The 16,184-nt window shown below is 39.4% G+C and overlaps 1 protein-coding gene across 2 annotated transcripts; it reads left to right on the top strand.

Moving 5' to 3' along the window:
* Positions 1-554: 554 nt before the first annotated feature.
* LOC103937774 (kinesin-like protein KIN-13B) lies at positions 555-6,293 on the top strand. Of its 2 annotated transcripts, none has more exons than XM_048584056.1 (12): positions 555-983; positions 1,243-1,449; positions 1,910-2,101; positions 2,445-2,546; positions 2,929-3,006; positions 3,161-3,242; positions 3,689-3,848; positions 3,935-4,237; positions 4,599-4,817; positions 4,912-5,266; positions 5,472-5,537; positions 5,775-6,293. In XM_048584056.1, exons 1-12 carry the CDS (start codon positions 816-818, stop codon positions 5,952-5,954), a joined length of 2,112 nt encoding a protein of 703 aa, XP_048440013.1. In that variant the 5' UTR covers positions 555-815; the 3' UTR covers positions 5,955-6,293. The 2 variants fall into 2 exon arrangements, with proteins under 2 accessions (XP_048440013.1, XP_009346003.1); XM_009347728.3 differs by having other exon boundaries at positions 556-983; positions 1,246-1,449.
* Positions 6,294-16,184: the final 9,891 nt, after the last annotated feature.

Raw genomic sequence — 16,184 nt, 5'->3', positions numbered from 1 at the left:
AATTGGTAGAAGAAATCCCTCAAATTATCCACTATCAATCATTTTACTTATTTTGTGAAAAATCTCCGTTAAATTAAAAAATCCACCTGTACTCTTGATTTTTTGGGCCGGACTTGAACCAATTTATATAAAACAAGAGCTTTGAAGAGTCCAAACCCAAAAGCCGAAAGTAAAAGTTCGAGAAGGGAATAATCGCGCCGAACAGCCCAAGCGGGTCCCAAAATCCAACGCCATACAAGCATTTACCGCCGGTTTGATATCCGTACTATTCAAATTCGGCCGTCGGATGACCCACTAGCCAAAACCCCGGCAATTCCTCGCCACGTGGCACCGCGAGTCACAGAATTTGAATGAGGATCGTCAAGCGCGCAACAAAACAAGTCGGCCCCACCACGTGATAACAGGCCCGAGGCATTCGAATGCAGAATGCCGGGTCCCACCCGAGCCAAAATCCCGTGTCACGTGTAAATCTTCAGCCGCACGTGCCGCACTGTTTTTTTTCAAAAATTCGAGGCATTTCTCCTCCTCCTCCTATATCTTGGGGTTTACTGGAGGTCCGCTAAAGTTCAGCTTATTTAGCACACCAGATTTTTTACTTTAAAAAAATAAAAATTAAAAAAAATTGGAAAACTATTCGGCGAGAAGCTTCGAGCTGTGAAAAAGGAGCCTCCCTTGCAGTAATAAATGATCGAGATTTTTTTGTGTGCTTGAAGAGAGAGAGAGAGAGAGAGAGAGAGAGAGAGGTTGAGGTTCCGATCTGGGTTTTTGATTGGAGGGTCCGATTGAGATTTGGATCGGGTCGGAGTGAGAGAGAGATGAACGGAGTTGGGAGGCAAGGGCAAAGATCTGGTGCGGCGGGGGTGCACCACCAGCGGCAATACTCTGATAACTTCTTGGAGACTTCGTCCAATGGGAGGTGGCTTCAGTCTGCTGGTCTTCAACACCTTCAGTCTTCTTCCAACTCATCTGGTCCTCCTCCTCAGGTATTTTTTTGCTTTCCCAATCAAACCTATCCGAATTTAATCAAAACATGTACCAAATCTGAAATTTGGGTACATGTAATCAGCATTTATTGTTTTTTCCCTTGAATTTTTTTTTTTTTTTTGAACTTTTTTGGGTACATTCTGATCGGACCCAGATGGGATTTTGACTAAAATGTTGAAGCCTTGATCTTTGTAGATCTGATGGTATAATTTTGTATCTAAGCTATTTGATTGTTTTGCTCTTTGGTTGAATTGAAAGCAGGACTATGGTTTCTATGGTGGAGGTGGAGGAGGACCGCCTTCTAGAGTGTACCGGAATGCGCAGAGAGGGTACAATGAGTTTTATGCGGAGGCTCCGTCGACACCTCCCTTCAATTCCCGGAGGAAGAGCGACGAGGAGTCGCCCAATGAATTCAGTCCTGGACTCTTGGATCTGCATTCCTTTGATACTGAGCTCATTCCTGATGTGGGTTACTTTCCATTTCTGAATTTCAATAAAGATTTTTTCCGTTCGGGTTTTATGATCCGTATTTGGTAATGTGTCTGTGCCCATGCATTATATTGCTATTGCATCTTGATGTTGTAATTATTTTCATGAAAACTTCCCATTATAAACTTTGTGATGAATTGTTTCATTTACTTCTCCTATTGCTTCGGAAATCTTAAACTTGGATTCACAGTAATGTGACTGCGAGTTAATGGAAGAAATTTTTTTTTCTTTGTATGTACATTCCTTTTTTCTTTTGATGAATTAGAATTTGTCTACATTTCCAACAACTAATGTTTACATGAGGTTCAGTTTCATTTTTGTTTTGTTGATAATAGATGTTTTGTTTTTCTTCGTTTTTCTTTCATTTTTTTTGTATTTAATAAAAAATGACTTTTGATGTATGGTCCTTCTAAGTTCTTATGTATCTCATGTACAGCTGCCAGTCTCTGGGTTGTACGATGGTGCTTCTCTATATTATCCTTCACGGGGAAGAAGCTTTGATGATTCTGAACCCTACATTTCAAATAACAAACAAATAGAAAGGGCTCGGGTACCAGAAAACAACCTCCAGAAAAGTTTTGCTGCAGACAAAGAGAAAGCTAGTTCTGTAGCAAAGATCAAAGTTGTGGTATGTCCAGTCATATCATCATAATTAGTGCTTGTGATTTATACTTTTTACCTGAAATATTGCAAGTGTAGTGCTATCCACACACCCATTTTTACTTCTCACACACCCCTCTCAACTTCCGGCCATGTGTGGGAGGTAAAAATGGGTGCGTGAATAGCACTATCCATATTGCAATACCCATAAAACCACCAGGCATTTGCCGATTCACAAGTTGTAATTCCCGTACATATGAAGTGCCCTCATTGGTTAAGAAGAAATTATTTGAACTTCATGCAGCACCAGGCCTGTTATATTTGTCTTTTATTTTATTTCTAAAATTTGTTTTGTGATGGCATGAATGCAGGTACGCAAGAGACCACTTAATAAAAAGGAGTTAGCTAAGAATGAGGAAGATATCATAGATACACTCTCAAACTCTGTCACAGTTCATGAGACAAAGCTCAAGGTAAATGCCACTTAAGCTTGCTGGAATGAAGGTGTCTCTTTTTGTGCCCAAGAGAATGATGAAGTAATTGTATACGCATAATGATGAAAATTCTGCATTGCTTAAAGTTAGAATGAACGAGCTTGAATAAACTCCAAATGCGTCAAGCTTAGAAGAGAGTTAGAAAAATATTGCTAAGTACACAAACTTGTTGCTACTTGTGGTTGTAGTGTGGAAATATTTAAGATTTGTGTTTTATTTGTATGTCTTGTTATGCATTTCACTATAATCTTTTAGGATGTTTCTTACATTCCCTTTCTCCATTGTGAACCTGATACTTAGCTCATCATTCTACCTGTACCCATGCCTTTATATCTCTGACTTAGCTTTTGATGTTCTGCAGGTTGACCTAACAGAATACATGGAAAAGCATGAATTCGTGTTTGATGCAGTGTTGAATGAGGAAGTGTCCAATGATGAAGTATGTATAGTGCTATTAAATGGATCTCATAAAACAAAAATTACAAAAACGTAAAAATCTAGAATGATTGGATTCTAATCAATAAGATTATAAACTAAACATGGCTCTCAATATGTTTTAGGCTTATCATACGGTTTTTATCCTGTACTTTTAGGTTTATCATGAGACTGTGGAGCCCATAGTTCCAATAATTTTCCAACGCACAAAGGCGACCTGTTTTGCATATGGACAAACTGGTTAGTAGCCCTCCCAAATCATGGTTTTATTTTGATAAACAATGAATCATTCGTGAGGACACCTGCTGATAGATCCTACTTTGAGCATATTATCCTATGTTAACTGTGGAATGGTGTAAATTTCTAACACCACTGTGTATTCTTTTCCTTTCATCATTAGTCATTACAGACCCAAACAAACTCACATGCTTAAAAACTATGCAATTCTCTCTCTCCCTCTCTCTCTCTCTCTCTCTCTCTCTCTCTCTCTCTCTCTCTCTCTCTCTCTAAGTAAAGACTGTAAAGTGCGCACACACACACACCTCAAACTGTCAAGAGTGAATTGACCGAATATCTGTAGCATTAGAGAAAGGGTCAATTAATTCCATTTTATAACTTTTCACTCTTGTTTTGATATATGTTATTAGTATGGTAAACATGTGCTTACCTTTTGGTTGCCCAATCAGGGAGTGGAAAAACTTATACGATGAAACCATTGCCTCTTAAGGCATCCCGAGACATCTTGAGGTTGATGCACCATACTTATCGGAGCCAGGGATTTCAGCTGTTTGTGAGCTTCTTCGAAATATATGGGGGGAAACTTTTTGATCTCCTCAGTGATCGAAAGTAAGCCATTCTAGCCTTCTTCTTTAGTTAGTATTTAGAGGTTTATGACATCTTGAAACTTGAAACTTACAATTTGAATTCTACAGAAAGCTTTGCATGAGAGAAGATGGTAAACAACAGGTTTGTATCGTGGGTTTGCAAGAATATAGAGTGTCAGATGTGGAGACCATTAAGGAGCTCATTGAGAGAGGAAGTGCCACAAGAAGTACTGGTACAACTGGTGCAAATGAAGAATCATCTCGTTCACATGCAATACTTCAGCTTGCTATAAAGAGGTCAGTTGATGGCAATGAAAAGAAACCTCCTCGTCTTGTTGGAAAGCTGTCCTTTATAGATCTTGCTGGAAGTGAACGGGGTGCAGATACTACAGATAATGATAAACAGACAAGGTATACTCCATTCCATCTTCAATCTATTTTATCCCAAACGAAAACCAAAATATTGCTTTTATGCATGTCACATGGTAGCATACAGCACTAGAAGTCACCGTTTAATATATTAGACAAGTATCTGAAATCACCTATTTTTCTATGATTATGGGGTAGTAGAGATTTTTAGTTTGTCACGATTCACATCAGTGGATGAAAACATTGAAAAGGACCATAGCTCAAGTCACATCTAAGATTTTCAATTTTATTTTTATTATTATTTAGTATCATTATCAATAAGTCACACATAAGATGTAGATGTTCTTTTCTCGATAATTGTGGACTTCTAGCTAAAGTTGCTGTTTTGAAAAAATCAATGCAGAATGGAAGGGGCTGAGATTAATAAGAGCTTACTGGCATTAAAGGAATGCATTAGAGCTCTTGACAATGACCAGGGTCATATTCCTTTCCGAGGAAGTAAACTAACGGAAGTTCTTAGGGATTCATTTGTTGGTGACTCCCGTACTGTGATGATATCGTGCATATCACCAAGCTCAGGATCCTGTGAACATACTCTCAATACTTTAAGATACGCTGACAGGTGAGATGCATTCTTGTACCAGTAAACTTTCTGGTATATATGTTGCTTGTTTGTTCACCTGCTAATGTTTCTTGCTATTAAAATCACATTCTAGGGTCAAAAGCCTTTCGAAAGGGAACAACCCTAAGAAGGATATGTTACCTTCAACACTAAACCTCAAGGAATCAACAAATATACCTCTATCTTCAGCTTTGCCCACTGCTTCTGCCTACGAAGTTGACACAAATGATACATGGACTGAACAAATTGAAAAGGAGGAATTTGATGCATCAGAAGAGTCTTATTATGAGGCCAAAACATCATGGAAGAGAAATGGGAAGCTAGAGCAGTACAATGTATCAGCTACAGAGGACAAAGTACGTAAGCCCAATGGTCAGACAAAATCAGAACTGCCAAAGTTTCATTCAAGGAACTCAAACTCAGATGACGATTTGAATGCCCTGTTACAGGTAACAACAAGAGACTTGAGTACAAAGACTTAGTAGAAATATTTTAGAAATTGTGTGGTGGATAAATTTGTGAGATGAGCAATAATTTGATGGTGTGGTGTAACAGGCACCAGAAATATTTGTGAGACAACCTATAATTTCTACAGATAGGATTAACCACTACATAACCTAGAGTTAATGTGCAAGCCTATGTTGCATTTTCCAGGAGGAGGAAGATCTTGTAAGTGCTCACCGGAAACAAGTTGAGGACACTATGAATATTGTGAAAGAGGTATGTGGTTGCGATTGAATAAAATTCGCTGGGTCATGTTTTAGCATGCAAGAGCCTACAACTTGGATGAGGTTTCTAGAGTTTTTAAATGCCATCTTATGTCGTGTTTTTGTGTTTACGCTTCCACAGAACCTGATGCACAACATTTTGTTAGTTTTTCCAACCATGTGGATATGCTTTGGAAGACCTTATTTTGTCTGCACGTATGATGTTTTGACTTGTGTAATGCATTTGCAGGAGATGAATCTCTTGGTAGAAGCAGATCAACCTGGGAATCAGCTGGACGATTATGTTTCTAGACTGAATGCCATTCTATCTCAGAAGGCTGCAGGCATCCTGCAATTACAAAATCGTTTAGCTCATTTCCAGAAGCGTTTAAAGGAACACAATGTCTTAGTATCCTCTTCGGGTTACTGATTTCGTGCGGAACTGCAGACTATAGTTAGAACACGTGCTGCTGCTCAACAAAGTATGATTGCAAAAGGGTGTTCGAAATAGCATTATGGATTGGTTAATTCTTCATGTAATCTTTGATAAACTCTACCAGCCCTCAGGGGACTTGGAGTTTTCCTTGGATTTACCGTCCAATTTTCCTTTAAATATATACCATTTTTACAGCAATTCGATATCTTTTTATTTACCAGCCATTGCATGGATTCCCATTTACATGCCACATGAGCATGCTTCTGTAAAGTTCTGGATTGTGCTGTAATTTCATTACATTTTTTAGTTGTTGGAGACTGTTTAGTCGTTGTACCTGTCTTCTTCGGCAGATTTTTATGCATAAAAGATTTCTGCACATTTTTTGTTTTTATGTAATTCCATAGGAAGATGGATATCCATTAAAGAGGAACTGCATTGGTGCACGATGCATACAATATCACATTCACGATGCGTTGGTAATTGATGAGTTAACGGGACATATTTAAAATGATATGATTGATATCCTCAAGTGTATGTTTTTTTCGCAGATTATATAGTCCTGATAGATGAAATGCATGAGAGTAAATGTGAAGCTTAATCTTTGGTCGGAAGTGTTGGAAACTGAATGTCTTTGCTTAGGTTGGTCAAAGACAGTGTATATGAAGTACAAGTGCATTGGGAATAGGAGTCCCAATGAGATAAGATTGAGGATTGGAGAGTAGGAAGTATTACAATTTGGATGGCAAGTATCAGTGATAAGATTAACTCATGCTTAACTGATCCTAACATTTTAGCAAGTTAATCCGGGAGTAGGTGCCCCTTAAGAATTCAAATGAGGTGGTGCATGGTCCCCTTTGCAAGTTGGTATCATGTTGTGGTGATATGAAGATAAGATGGCATTTGGAAATATCAAGACTCAAGTCACTTTCTCACAGTTGCAATGCTTTAAAACCAAAACCTTCTATTGGATCTTTATTGCAAAAGAAGGGAGAATTGTAGGGAGATCTCACCCATAAAATACAAGTTGGATAGATGAAGTGAAAGAGTGCATTGGGAGTGTTATGCGATCGACAAATGGCACTAAAGCTAAAGGGAAAATTTTGTAGGATGACAATAAGGCTAGCAATGCTGTAGCCACATAATGTTGGCCAGTCAAGCATCAACGCGTGCAAAAATGTATATAGCAGAGATGTGAATGCTTTGTTAAATGTGTGGGCACATGAGAAGGGACATGATTAAGAACATGATATCTAGGTAAGGTAGGAGTGACCGCAATTAAATATAAGATAAGAGAAAATTGATTTAGATGGTTTGGACATGTGAAACGAAGACTTATAGATGCTCCGGTTAGAAAGTGTGATTATGAGACAGAGGCTCAGAGCAAAATGGGTAGAAGAAGACCTAGGAGGATTTGGAAAGAGACTTTAAGAAAAGACATGAGTACTTGGAGCTAACGGAATACTTGAAGCAAAACCGAGCACAGTGATGTTTTAGGATTTATATAGCCAACCCCACTTAGTGGGATAAGGCTTTTTGTTGTTATTGTTCTTGTTGACTTTGATTCTAATGAGGTCATGGGGCTTTGCATTTTCCATAAAAAGCGATATTGAGGGTGAAAGAAATTCGAACTTGAGACCTTGGGTGTAAGGGAGAATGCTCATGGCACTTCGATTTATTGTTTAACTACCTATGGATAAAAGGTGTTATGCCATTTTTCTAACAAACATTTAGCAAACTTTGAAGTCATGAGGGTATTCTTGTCATTTTGCCTTCTTTTTACCCGCCACTTTATTCTATTTTAAAACCCTGCAAGGTTGTGAAGGCTGCAAGCAACTAACAACCCCTTATTAACAATTTATATTCTGCTCAAATGTGTTTGCTTATTAATTTTTTCTTATTGTTCAAGAAACTGAATTTATGATTTATATGTTATTGATGGATAACTAATCTGTTCAAAAGTGTTTTCATAATCAGTTCAACTATAAATTAATGTACAGTTAAACATGAATTGACAAGATTGTATATACTTCATCTGCTTAAAAGTGTTGAAGTTCAACTATATACTTTGAGCTTGTATTTTATGTTTTAACTGTGAAAAACTAATATAATTGGATTATGTCCAAAGATGATTATGGAATTATATGCTTTTGCTGCAATCAGAAAACATCTAGTTAAAGTGTATGTCTCTGCCAAATTTTAGAAGAATAAAATTGACCATATGATTTTTTGTTTAGCTTTTCAGTCACGCACTTATTTGCAACATTTGGCATAGAGATGAAGTCAGAAAAATTAGTAGTTGATGTTGAATCCTCAAGTTTTGTAATTATAAATCCTTTTACTAATGCTTGATCAGTGGGAGTGTTTAAGAGGTATGTGCGTTTATGAGTTTTTTACTATTTTTAATCAGTGGGAGTAATAGTTTGTCTATTGGGGCGCAATAATGTCACACACCAATCCAATCAAGTCTCAAGGCCTAATTGTCATGCAAAGCCTACATTTAAGCCGAAGAACATGCCAAGGCATGGGATCGATGAAGAATATATTTACAAGCATGCAATGCCGTGGTGATTGCCGGATGTTCATGCCATGCTCATGCCTATTCATCATGCCATGCTTCCTTAGCGACAAATCATGTTAAGCCTAAGTCACATAATGGGGGCTTGCCAAGTGGAATGTGGTGTGGATGGTTATGGAAGGTTATTGGGCCTATGTGAAATTCCTTCACCTCATGAGATCAAGATGCAACTACAACTTCAGTGGTACTTGTAAGCCTGACCCATCTTTGGATGTTGAATTCCTTCACCTCATGAGATCAAGATGCAACTATAGTCACTCAACATCTGCTTCAGCATAAAACCCTCATTTTTATGGCATTGTGTCATCACGAAGAGCACCATTTCAATTCCACAAAGATCTACAGCGATCCTCATTCGAGGAAGCATGATTAGTAATGGACAATGAGGGACCTAGATCAGCTTTACGCACCCTGTACTATCGGAATCTTATGCAAGGCAAAGAAATCCTCTATGCTGATCAGCAACTGACGGTTAAGGAAAAAACATGGAATTGGGTTAGAGTATATGCTTTTGATGCCTACTTGTTTTATTGTGACTTTGCCATGGCAATGATGAAGTTCTTAGAACTCCAAGTGTTGATAAAACCAATGGGTCAAATCCGGCTCAATTGTTCAAAAGTGGTATGATATGAGTTATGAAGCATGGATAGATTTGAGTTGTTAGAGAAGAAAAGTTGGAAATCTAATCATGTTTATATATAGTAGAAGAAGTGTGAGAGTCGTATTCATGGTTTTAACTAAAAGGAAGCTCTTTGTATTCATCAACATGTGTCTTAGTTTACTGAGTTGTTGCAAAAGTTGTGAAGCGCGTTACCAGTTTTAGCACCTGTGGAAATCAACCCGGGAAAGCCGCGTCTTGGGAAAAAACAATATGCAGGTCCCAACAGTGCATCTAGTTTACACCAAAACGGGAATAATATGATAGCTAGAGAGAAATGGAGGGAAGATCATGCCACAAAGGGATATTCCTTTGAAATCTTGGAAATAACCCTTCACCTGCGTTAGGAGGGGGAGAAGCCATTACAGGGGGATTTCAGAGTAACACGGAGAGAATGAGGGGGAAAAGCCATTACAGTGGGATTTCAGAGTAACACAGAGAAAGAAATGGAGAAAACGCAGTAAGATAGAACCACCCAAGAAGAAGCCCAGATAGTTCCATTTAGTCTAGGTGCATACTTTAATCCTTAAGCATTACCATTCATGCAGCCATAACAATTTCCATAGCCTTCTATCAAACATCTCAACCATTTGAAGCATTGCTATCTGAAGGAAAATTTGTGAAAAACATGTTCATTTAAGCAACATCAATAGCATGCAATTAACAATTAAAGGCGGAATCATGCTTGTATGCACTTAAAACAAAACATTTACCCATGAAATTCAAAGCCTAGTAGATAGGTGAACCAAGACTCAACTCAAAACAAAGTGAGTTGAGAAATCAATACCTTTGTAGATTCCTCTTTGCATAAGCAAAGGCTAATCACCCAAAGAGAGGGCCTTCATTCCTTGCATCTTGGATCCATGGATTTGGATGGATGAAAAGGTTTCTCCAAGTTCCCAAAATTGAGAACCTCTAAGTCTCCACACCAAGGTATATTGTAGAAGAAATGAGTGACCTAGAGGAAGTAAGATTGCTAGCTATTCCCCTCTAGATTGGCCGAAATTTTAGAGAGAAAGGAGAGCTTGTGTTCTCATCCTTTCCCCCAAAAATAACCCTTTAGTAAATTTTAGGCTATAAAGTCCTTTATATAGTCCCTTCAAAATAAGTGACCTAATGGACCAAAAGCCCTATTCTTTTACACATGGCTAGCCTATAGGTTTATTGGGCTTTCAAGGCCTTTATTTTATTCAAGTTGTCATACAACTTGAGTTAATGGGCTTGACATTCAAATCCCATTGGGCCTTACGGCCCAAAACTAACCCGAGGTTTTTAACGAACTTATTCGTTTGATTAATTAACATATTAATTAATCCTTGCCATAAATAATTAAACCATTTAATTATTCTTACTCATCTCCGTTGAATCTTCAAACTCTACCTTACACGGTGTACGATCCATTAGGTTCCTTTTAGCGAGGCAGTGGGCGATTCAAACTCTTTCAAATCGATTGTGAATTGAAACTTACTTTCAATTCTCCCGTTAGTGATAATACACTTTTAGGGCTTCCACAAACCATGAGTGACACCTAGCAGCATATCATGGTTACCCAAGCTAATCAGAAGAGGTGGAGAACCTATTCAGTTTAGGATTACAAATGCAATACGGTCTTTCTCTAATACAATATTCTTGACCACATTGTTTGGTTTGATAGTTTATTCATGTCTACTATCCAATGTGAATCTTGTACTTATATGATTACCTTGAATGTGATCTGGAACGCATTCCAACATCTCATTCATACTCTGGCCAGAGATTCTAAATCATATCATAGAGTATTCTCCCTCAAACAGTTTGAAGGTTAGAGATCCCTTGTTGCGCATTCACTTGCCTCCATGGCTAAGTGGCTTAACCCCAACGATGCCGTGGACACCCTGATAGAGTGACGTTGACATAATCAAAGATTAAGGACCTAACCATAAGACAACTGTGATGCCTCAGGTCAAAAGACTAATTTGCATTATCCCAACCATGAGTTCTCATGTGACATGAATATGAGAACTCTTCGTTGATCGTGTTCAGTGAACTCATTCTCTATTGAGCACCTACGTACTTGTCTTGATGTCACACACACCAATGACTCGAGACTAGTCACTCTCCCTGAGAGAAGACATAGCACGTACTGATCTTAACGGACTGTCAATGCCCAATTGACAATCCTATGATCAGGAACGTTTAGGATGTGTCAACGAAAGAATGGTCTCATGAATCTAACTTCTTTAGATCGCATTCTTCCAATCACATATTCCTTGGACTTATCGTTTAAGCATATAACATTTATATTAGACGGCTCAAACAATAATCTTTGCCCTTTACATTTAAACTACATTAGTTTGAAATGATCTACATTAGTTTGAAATGTCCGTAAAGTATCATCATATGATTGGTTTTAGGGCACATTTCCAACACTATCACCCTAGGAAAGCCTAAAACATGCAGCTAAGAATGCCATGCAACCATGCCAACCTTCTTTCTCATGTAAATTGATAATCTTCTAGCTTCCACACCACACTTCACTTGTGAAAGTCATTATCTTGATCTTTCATGCTATTTTCGAGCCATTGATGTTACCGAGATATTTCCTCAGACAAGCTATCTCTTTCGAGATATCCCACGACTTGTTGCGAACCAGCACCAAGGGAAACAAGAGGACGTTCTCAAAGCCCAAGTCCACCTTAACTTAAAAGGCCCCTAACATAAATTGGCGACTCTGCTAGGGATAGGTCGGAATCTTTATTCAGTGGCTCCCAGGTCCAGAAAAAACACTGCCAGGAGCGGCAATGCCTCAAACGCAGGTGAGGCTGCTTCCTGACTTGACGAGTCTCAACATGAAGGCTAACACTAGGAGAGCTAGGAGAACCTGGATGAATACAACATACATGACATCATTGCAACCATTCATGCATTGGGTGAAGCCTAAAAAGAAATTGTCGTGTCCGTAAAAGAGTTGAAAAACTAATCCCGAGGCCAAGTGAGAAAGCTAGTGACAAAGATTGCATACCCAGGGAAAATGTTTCTCAGGATGAGTCAACTATTGCTGCAGGCAAGGGTCATGAGAAAGCACCACCTTTTTGTCACTCAAGAAGACATCATAACCATGCTTGAAAATGAGTTGCACAGGAGCTCGAATGACTGGAAATACGTTCCTGAGCCACCATATCCAAATAGCGTTCTCCATATGCCATATCCTAAAAGATACGAGACTCCTAACCTTATTCTCTTTGACGGGGAGAAAGGTAGCTCTAAGGAACATATAAACTGTTTCATTGACGCTTTTGGTCCTCATGTTGGCAACTGCAACCTACGTCTCAGGGAGTTCTCGAAAAGCCTAATTGATTGTGCCTATACTTGGTGCACCATCCTCGCACCAGGTTCCATCTAGACCCAGGAAGAGTTAGTAGGCAAGTTTTGTAAAAAATACTTTCAGCTTGAGGAAAAGGTCACAACAACTCAGCTCAACAATACACGCCAAAAGCAAAGGGAAGATCCAGTGACTTTTGTCAAACGTTTCCGAGACTTCGCCCTTGACTGCTATGACGAGAAGAACGAGGAAGCTCTTGTGGAGATCTACATCAGCAACATTGTAGCTGATTACAGGGTGTACTTGGAGAACAACGGTATTAGCTAGTTCTCGAGGTTCTTGAAGGCATTGAGAAGACTAGCTTGTCAGTCAAGCTTTCTACGAGAAGATCCTGGAAAACTGACAAGAAGGAAGCTCATCATGCCTTAGCCGTGGATGACAGATCTGACTACAACTCGCAAAAAAGGAAAGAAACGGAGAGCGATAGGAAAACCTATCCAGCACTAGTATGCAACAATGAGGATTTCCAAGCCATCCTTGATACCATGCTCGCAGATGGGGCCACCAAGCTGCCTTGGCCGTATAAACCCTCTTTCAGGGAAGACAGAAAGGATCCCAAATATTATCGCTACCATCAGTATATGGGACATCCTTCTATTGTATGCCAAACTTTGCAAAAAATTCTCCATGCAAAAATCCGTGAAGGAGCGCTAGAGCTTCTATGCAAGACGTAAGCCATAGACATTGACACTCTGCAGAAACACTGAGGGAAGAAAATGGCTGTTGTCATCATTTGCTCTGGAGATGATGATGATTACCATTCATAAATCTACGATTCTAAGCCATCAGAAGCTATTTGGGAATCGTCCAGGAACATGGAGAAGTCTTATTGGTGCAAATACTCCAAGTTGCAGAGCTATGATACAGCATGGCCTCAAGCTGAAAGATGAAGAGATGAGGATGCAAATCTCATGGACTTACTGACTTGTTAACTTTGATGAATTGGTCCAAGACACTCTTCTCCTTTTCAAGCTGAAGACCAAACATGGTATCACGTCACTCTCCCAGCTTCTCGACTAGAGAACCTACTAGCACACCCAAAGCAGCTATATTGCTGATTATATCTCGCTAACATAACAATATGTGCTTGGTGAGTTCTAATAGGGAAGTGTGCTCCATAAATAAAGCAGGAGCTCGAGTTCTTCGAAGATCATCCCACGCATAAAGGGAGATAAGCCTACCAAGCTCACATTTGCATCGCCATCACACTCAAAGAACTTGCCCAACACCTCAGCTAGTCCAGAACGAACATTCAGTCTAAAGTCGATTAGGGAAGAGAAAACCTCACTGAAAGGAATCAATTCCTCAATCGAACTTAATACCCTGGCTTAATTGGGAATACTATGCTTGAGCTTCTTGAAGGCTTTATGCCACGATGCCCATTCTTTAACCGAAGTCTGATCCTCAGGGGAAAGAACCTATTCAGGAAAAACTGTAGGCTCGAGAAGAACGCAATTGGGGGTTTAAACATCTTCTGTAGCTTCTGCAACACCATTTTTCACCTACAAGGAAATCAAAGAAAACACGCACAAGTAAGGAAACATATCAACAAGTAAAGATGCAAAGTAGCAAGGCTCACATGAGGTATCCAAGGTAGACTTCAAACAGATCAACATGCTTATACATGCACATGCAAAAACACGAAGCAAACATGCTATAAGAAGTTTAGTTACTTTCTACAAGCACATACAAGCTTAAGCAAAATATTCAAAGGCTTAAAAGGAAAAAAGACAATAGAAAATTCATGCAAGGGCAAGCATCAACGGAGAATAGGGAGGCATACCTTTGTATCTTCTGCTGCTTTGCTGTCATCCTTGCTGCTTAGTTTTCTGCTGCTGTTTTCGTTCTTCTGTAGGGAAGCCTGAGGATGTTCCCTACTCCTAGGGTCGGACTCAACAGTTGTATTATTACTTTCTTTGGCAGCCAAACCTTCTCCAGCTGCCTCATCGTCTTCAGTTTCGCCGACGCTCCACTCTTCCTTGCGTGCCTTAGTATTATCAAGGAACTCATGAAGCTTGAGAGTGTCGAAAGAGGTAGACGCTCGAGCACTCCTGGTTATACGTGTAGGGCCAGCAGGGGCTACTTCCTTGGCAAAAGTTTTGACTATAACAAAATTTATAATCAACACACAACCACAAAGCAATGAAAGCAAGAAACAAGGGAATATAACTCCTTACCAAGCTTTGGTTTTCTGGAGGAACTTTTGCTCTTCGATTTCTTTAAAGTAAGGGAAGCGTCAAGCTTACTGTTGGGAAGACTGTCCTTTACCACGCGAGGCCTAAAGTGTTTTACTGCATCATCTGAGGCATAACATATAAAGCACTTAGGAAAAACATGCAAGATGAAGATTAGCAAAAGAAGTCAAGCCAAGAAATATACCCGAAGTCGATTTCTTCCCTTGACCTGTAGACTTTCTTTTGCCAACATCGGATGACCTACTCTTCTTAGTGCTCCAGGAAGAGTCACCCAAAACATTGCTTTCCTCTATTGTAGTAGGGCATTGGCGTTTCAAACCGGAAGCAACAGTTATAGGCTCTAACACTAGCCTGGAATGGCTGACAACGTTGGGAGACAACTGCGGCTGCTTGTCGCCATGAAACTTGGCGATAACAGAGAAACACTTCAACCAATAAGCAGCATAGCTTTTAGAGATGCCACCTACCTAGTCTGGTTGGTAATATACTAAAAAAAGGGCGAAAACATTCTGGAGACGCGTATACAGAATTCCTAAATAGATTATTGAAAGAGGTCTCAACTTCAGCGGGGAAAGACATTGGCATACCTTGGTCAAAACCTAGTTGTCGTCGCACCCAGAAATAAGAGTAAACTGCACTCATTTCCTCACTATGTTCCCTTGGAAAGGAACAGAATGAGCCAACACAATCAACGATTTTCAGTAAACAAAGAAAAATCCAGATTCTCGGATAGAGGAATCAACGTCACACTTGGATCGTCATCACATGCAACATCAGTAAAGAACATCACGAAGGAAAAACCTTCAATGAGTGACATGTATAGACAAATAAAAACCTGTTCAAGTCATCTAGATGCTCTAGGAAGTCATGCTTCTTTGCTGGAATTTTCCCAAACCAGCGACAAGCTAGAAGAAGTTTTTCAGGTAAATAAGATGATGAGTCAATAGCATGACAATTCTTCATTGCACCAGAGGGGTAAATAGTTATCTTCAAATCTTTGATGCGCTTCTACAAGAAAATTTGCAAGAAGTTAGCGCAGAGAAAACTTTTCAACGGGGCACTACTCGTGACCTACTCTTTTTGAGTGTGAAGCTGGTCCAGTTTGTGGTAAAGGAGCCCGAGAAACAATGAAGCCAACATAACAACTTGGCTGCATACGATTGCCATGGCCCAATGAATCACTTGACAACAGAAGGTATCCTTGCTATTATAGAAGACAAAGCGGCCTAGCCACAAGCACAACATGGCCTTAAACCTACAATTCGACTCTTGTTTGTTTTGCCAAAAGTGTTTGATCCATTCATTGAAGTGAAAAACCTTGCTTGGAGAGGTATGAACACCCTTCTTCAAAACATTAAAAATGTTGGTGTTTGTAGAAGGAATGATGTAACGGAAGGGATCCACGTTACTTGCAATTGGAACATGCATAATAATG

The sequence above is a fragment of a genome, unplaced genomic scaffold (genome assembly GCF_019419815.1).
Source record: "Pyrus x bretschneideri cultivar Hongxiangsu unplaced genomic scaffold, Pyrus_bretschneideri_v1 Contig20, whole genome shotgun sequence".
Classification (NCBI taxonomy): Eukaryota; Viridiplantae; Streptophyta; class Magnoliopsida; order Rosales; family Rosaceae; genus Pyrus; species Pyrus x bretschneideri.
The sequence above is the reverse complement of the archived record's forward strand: the minus strand, read 5'-3'. Positions and strand labels throughout refer to the sequence as shown.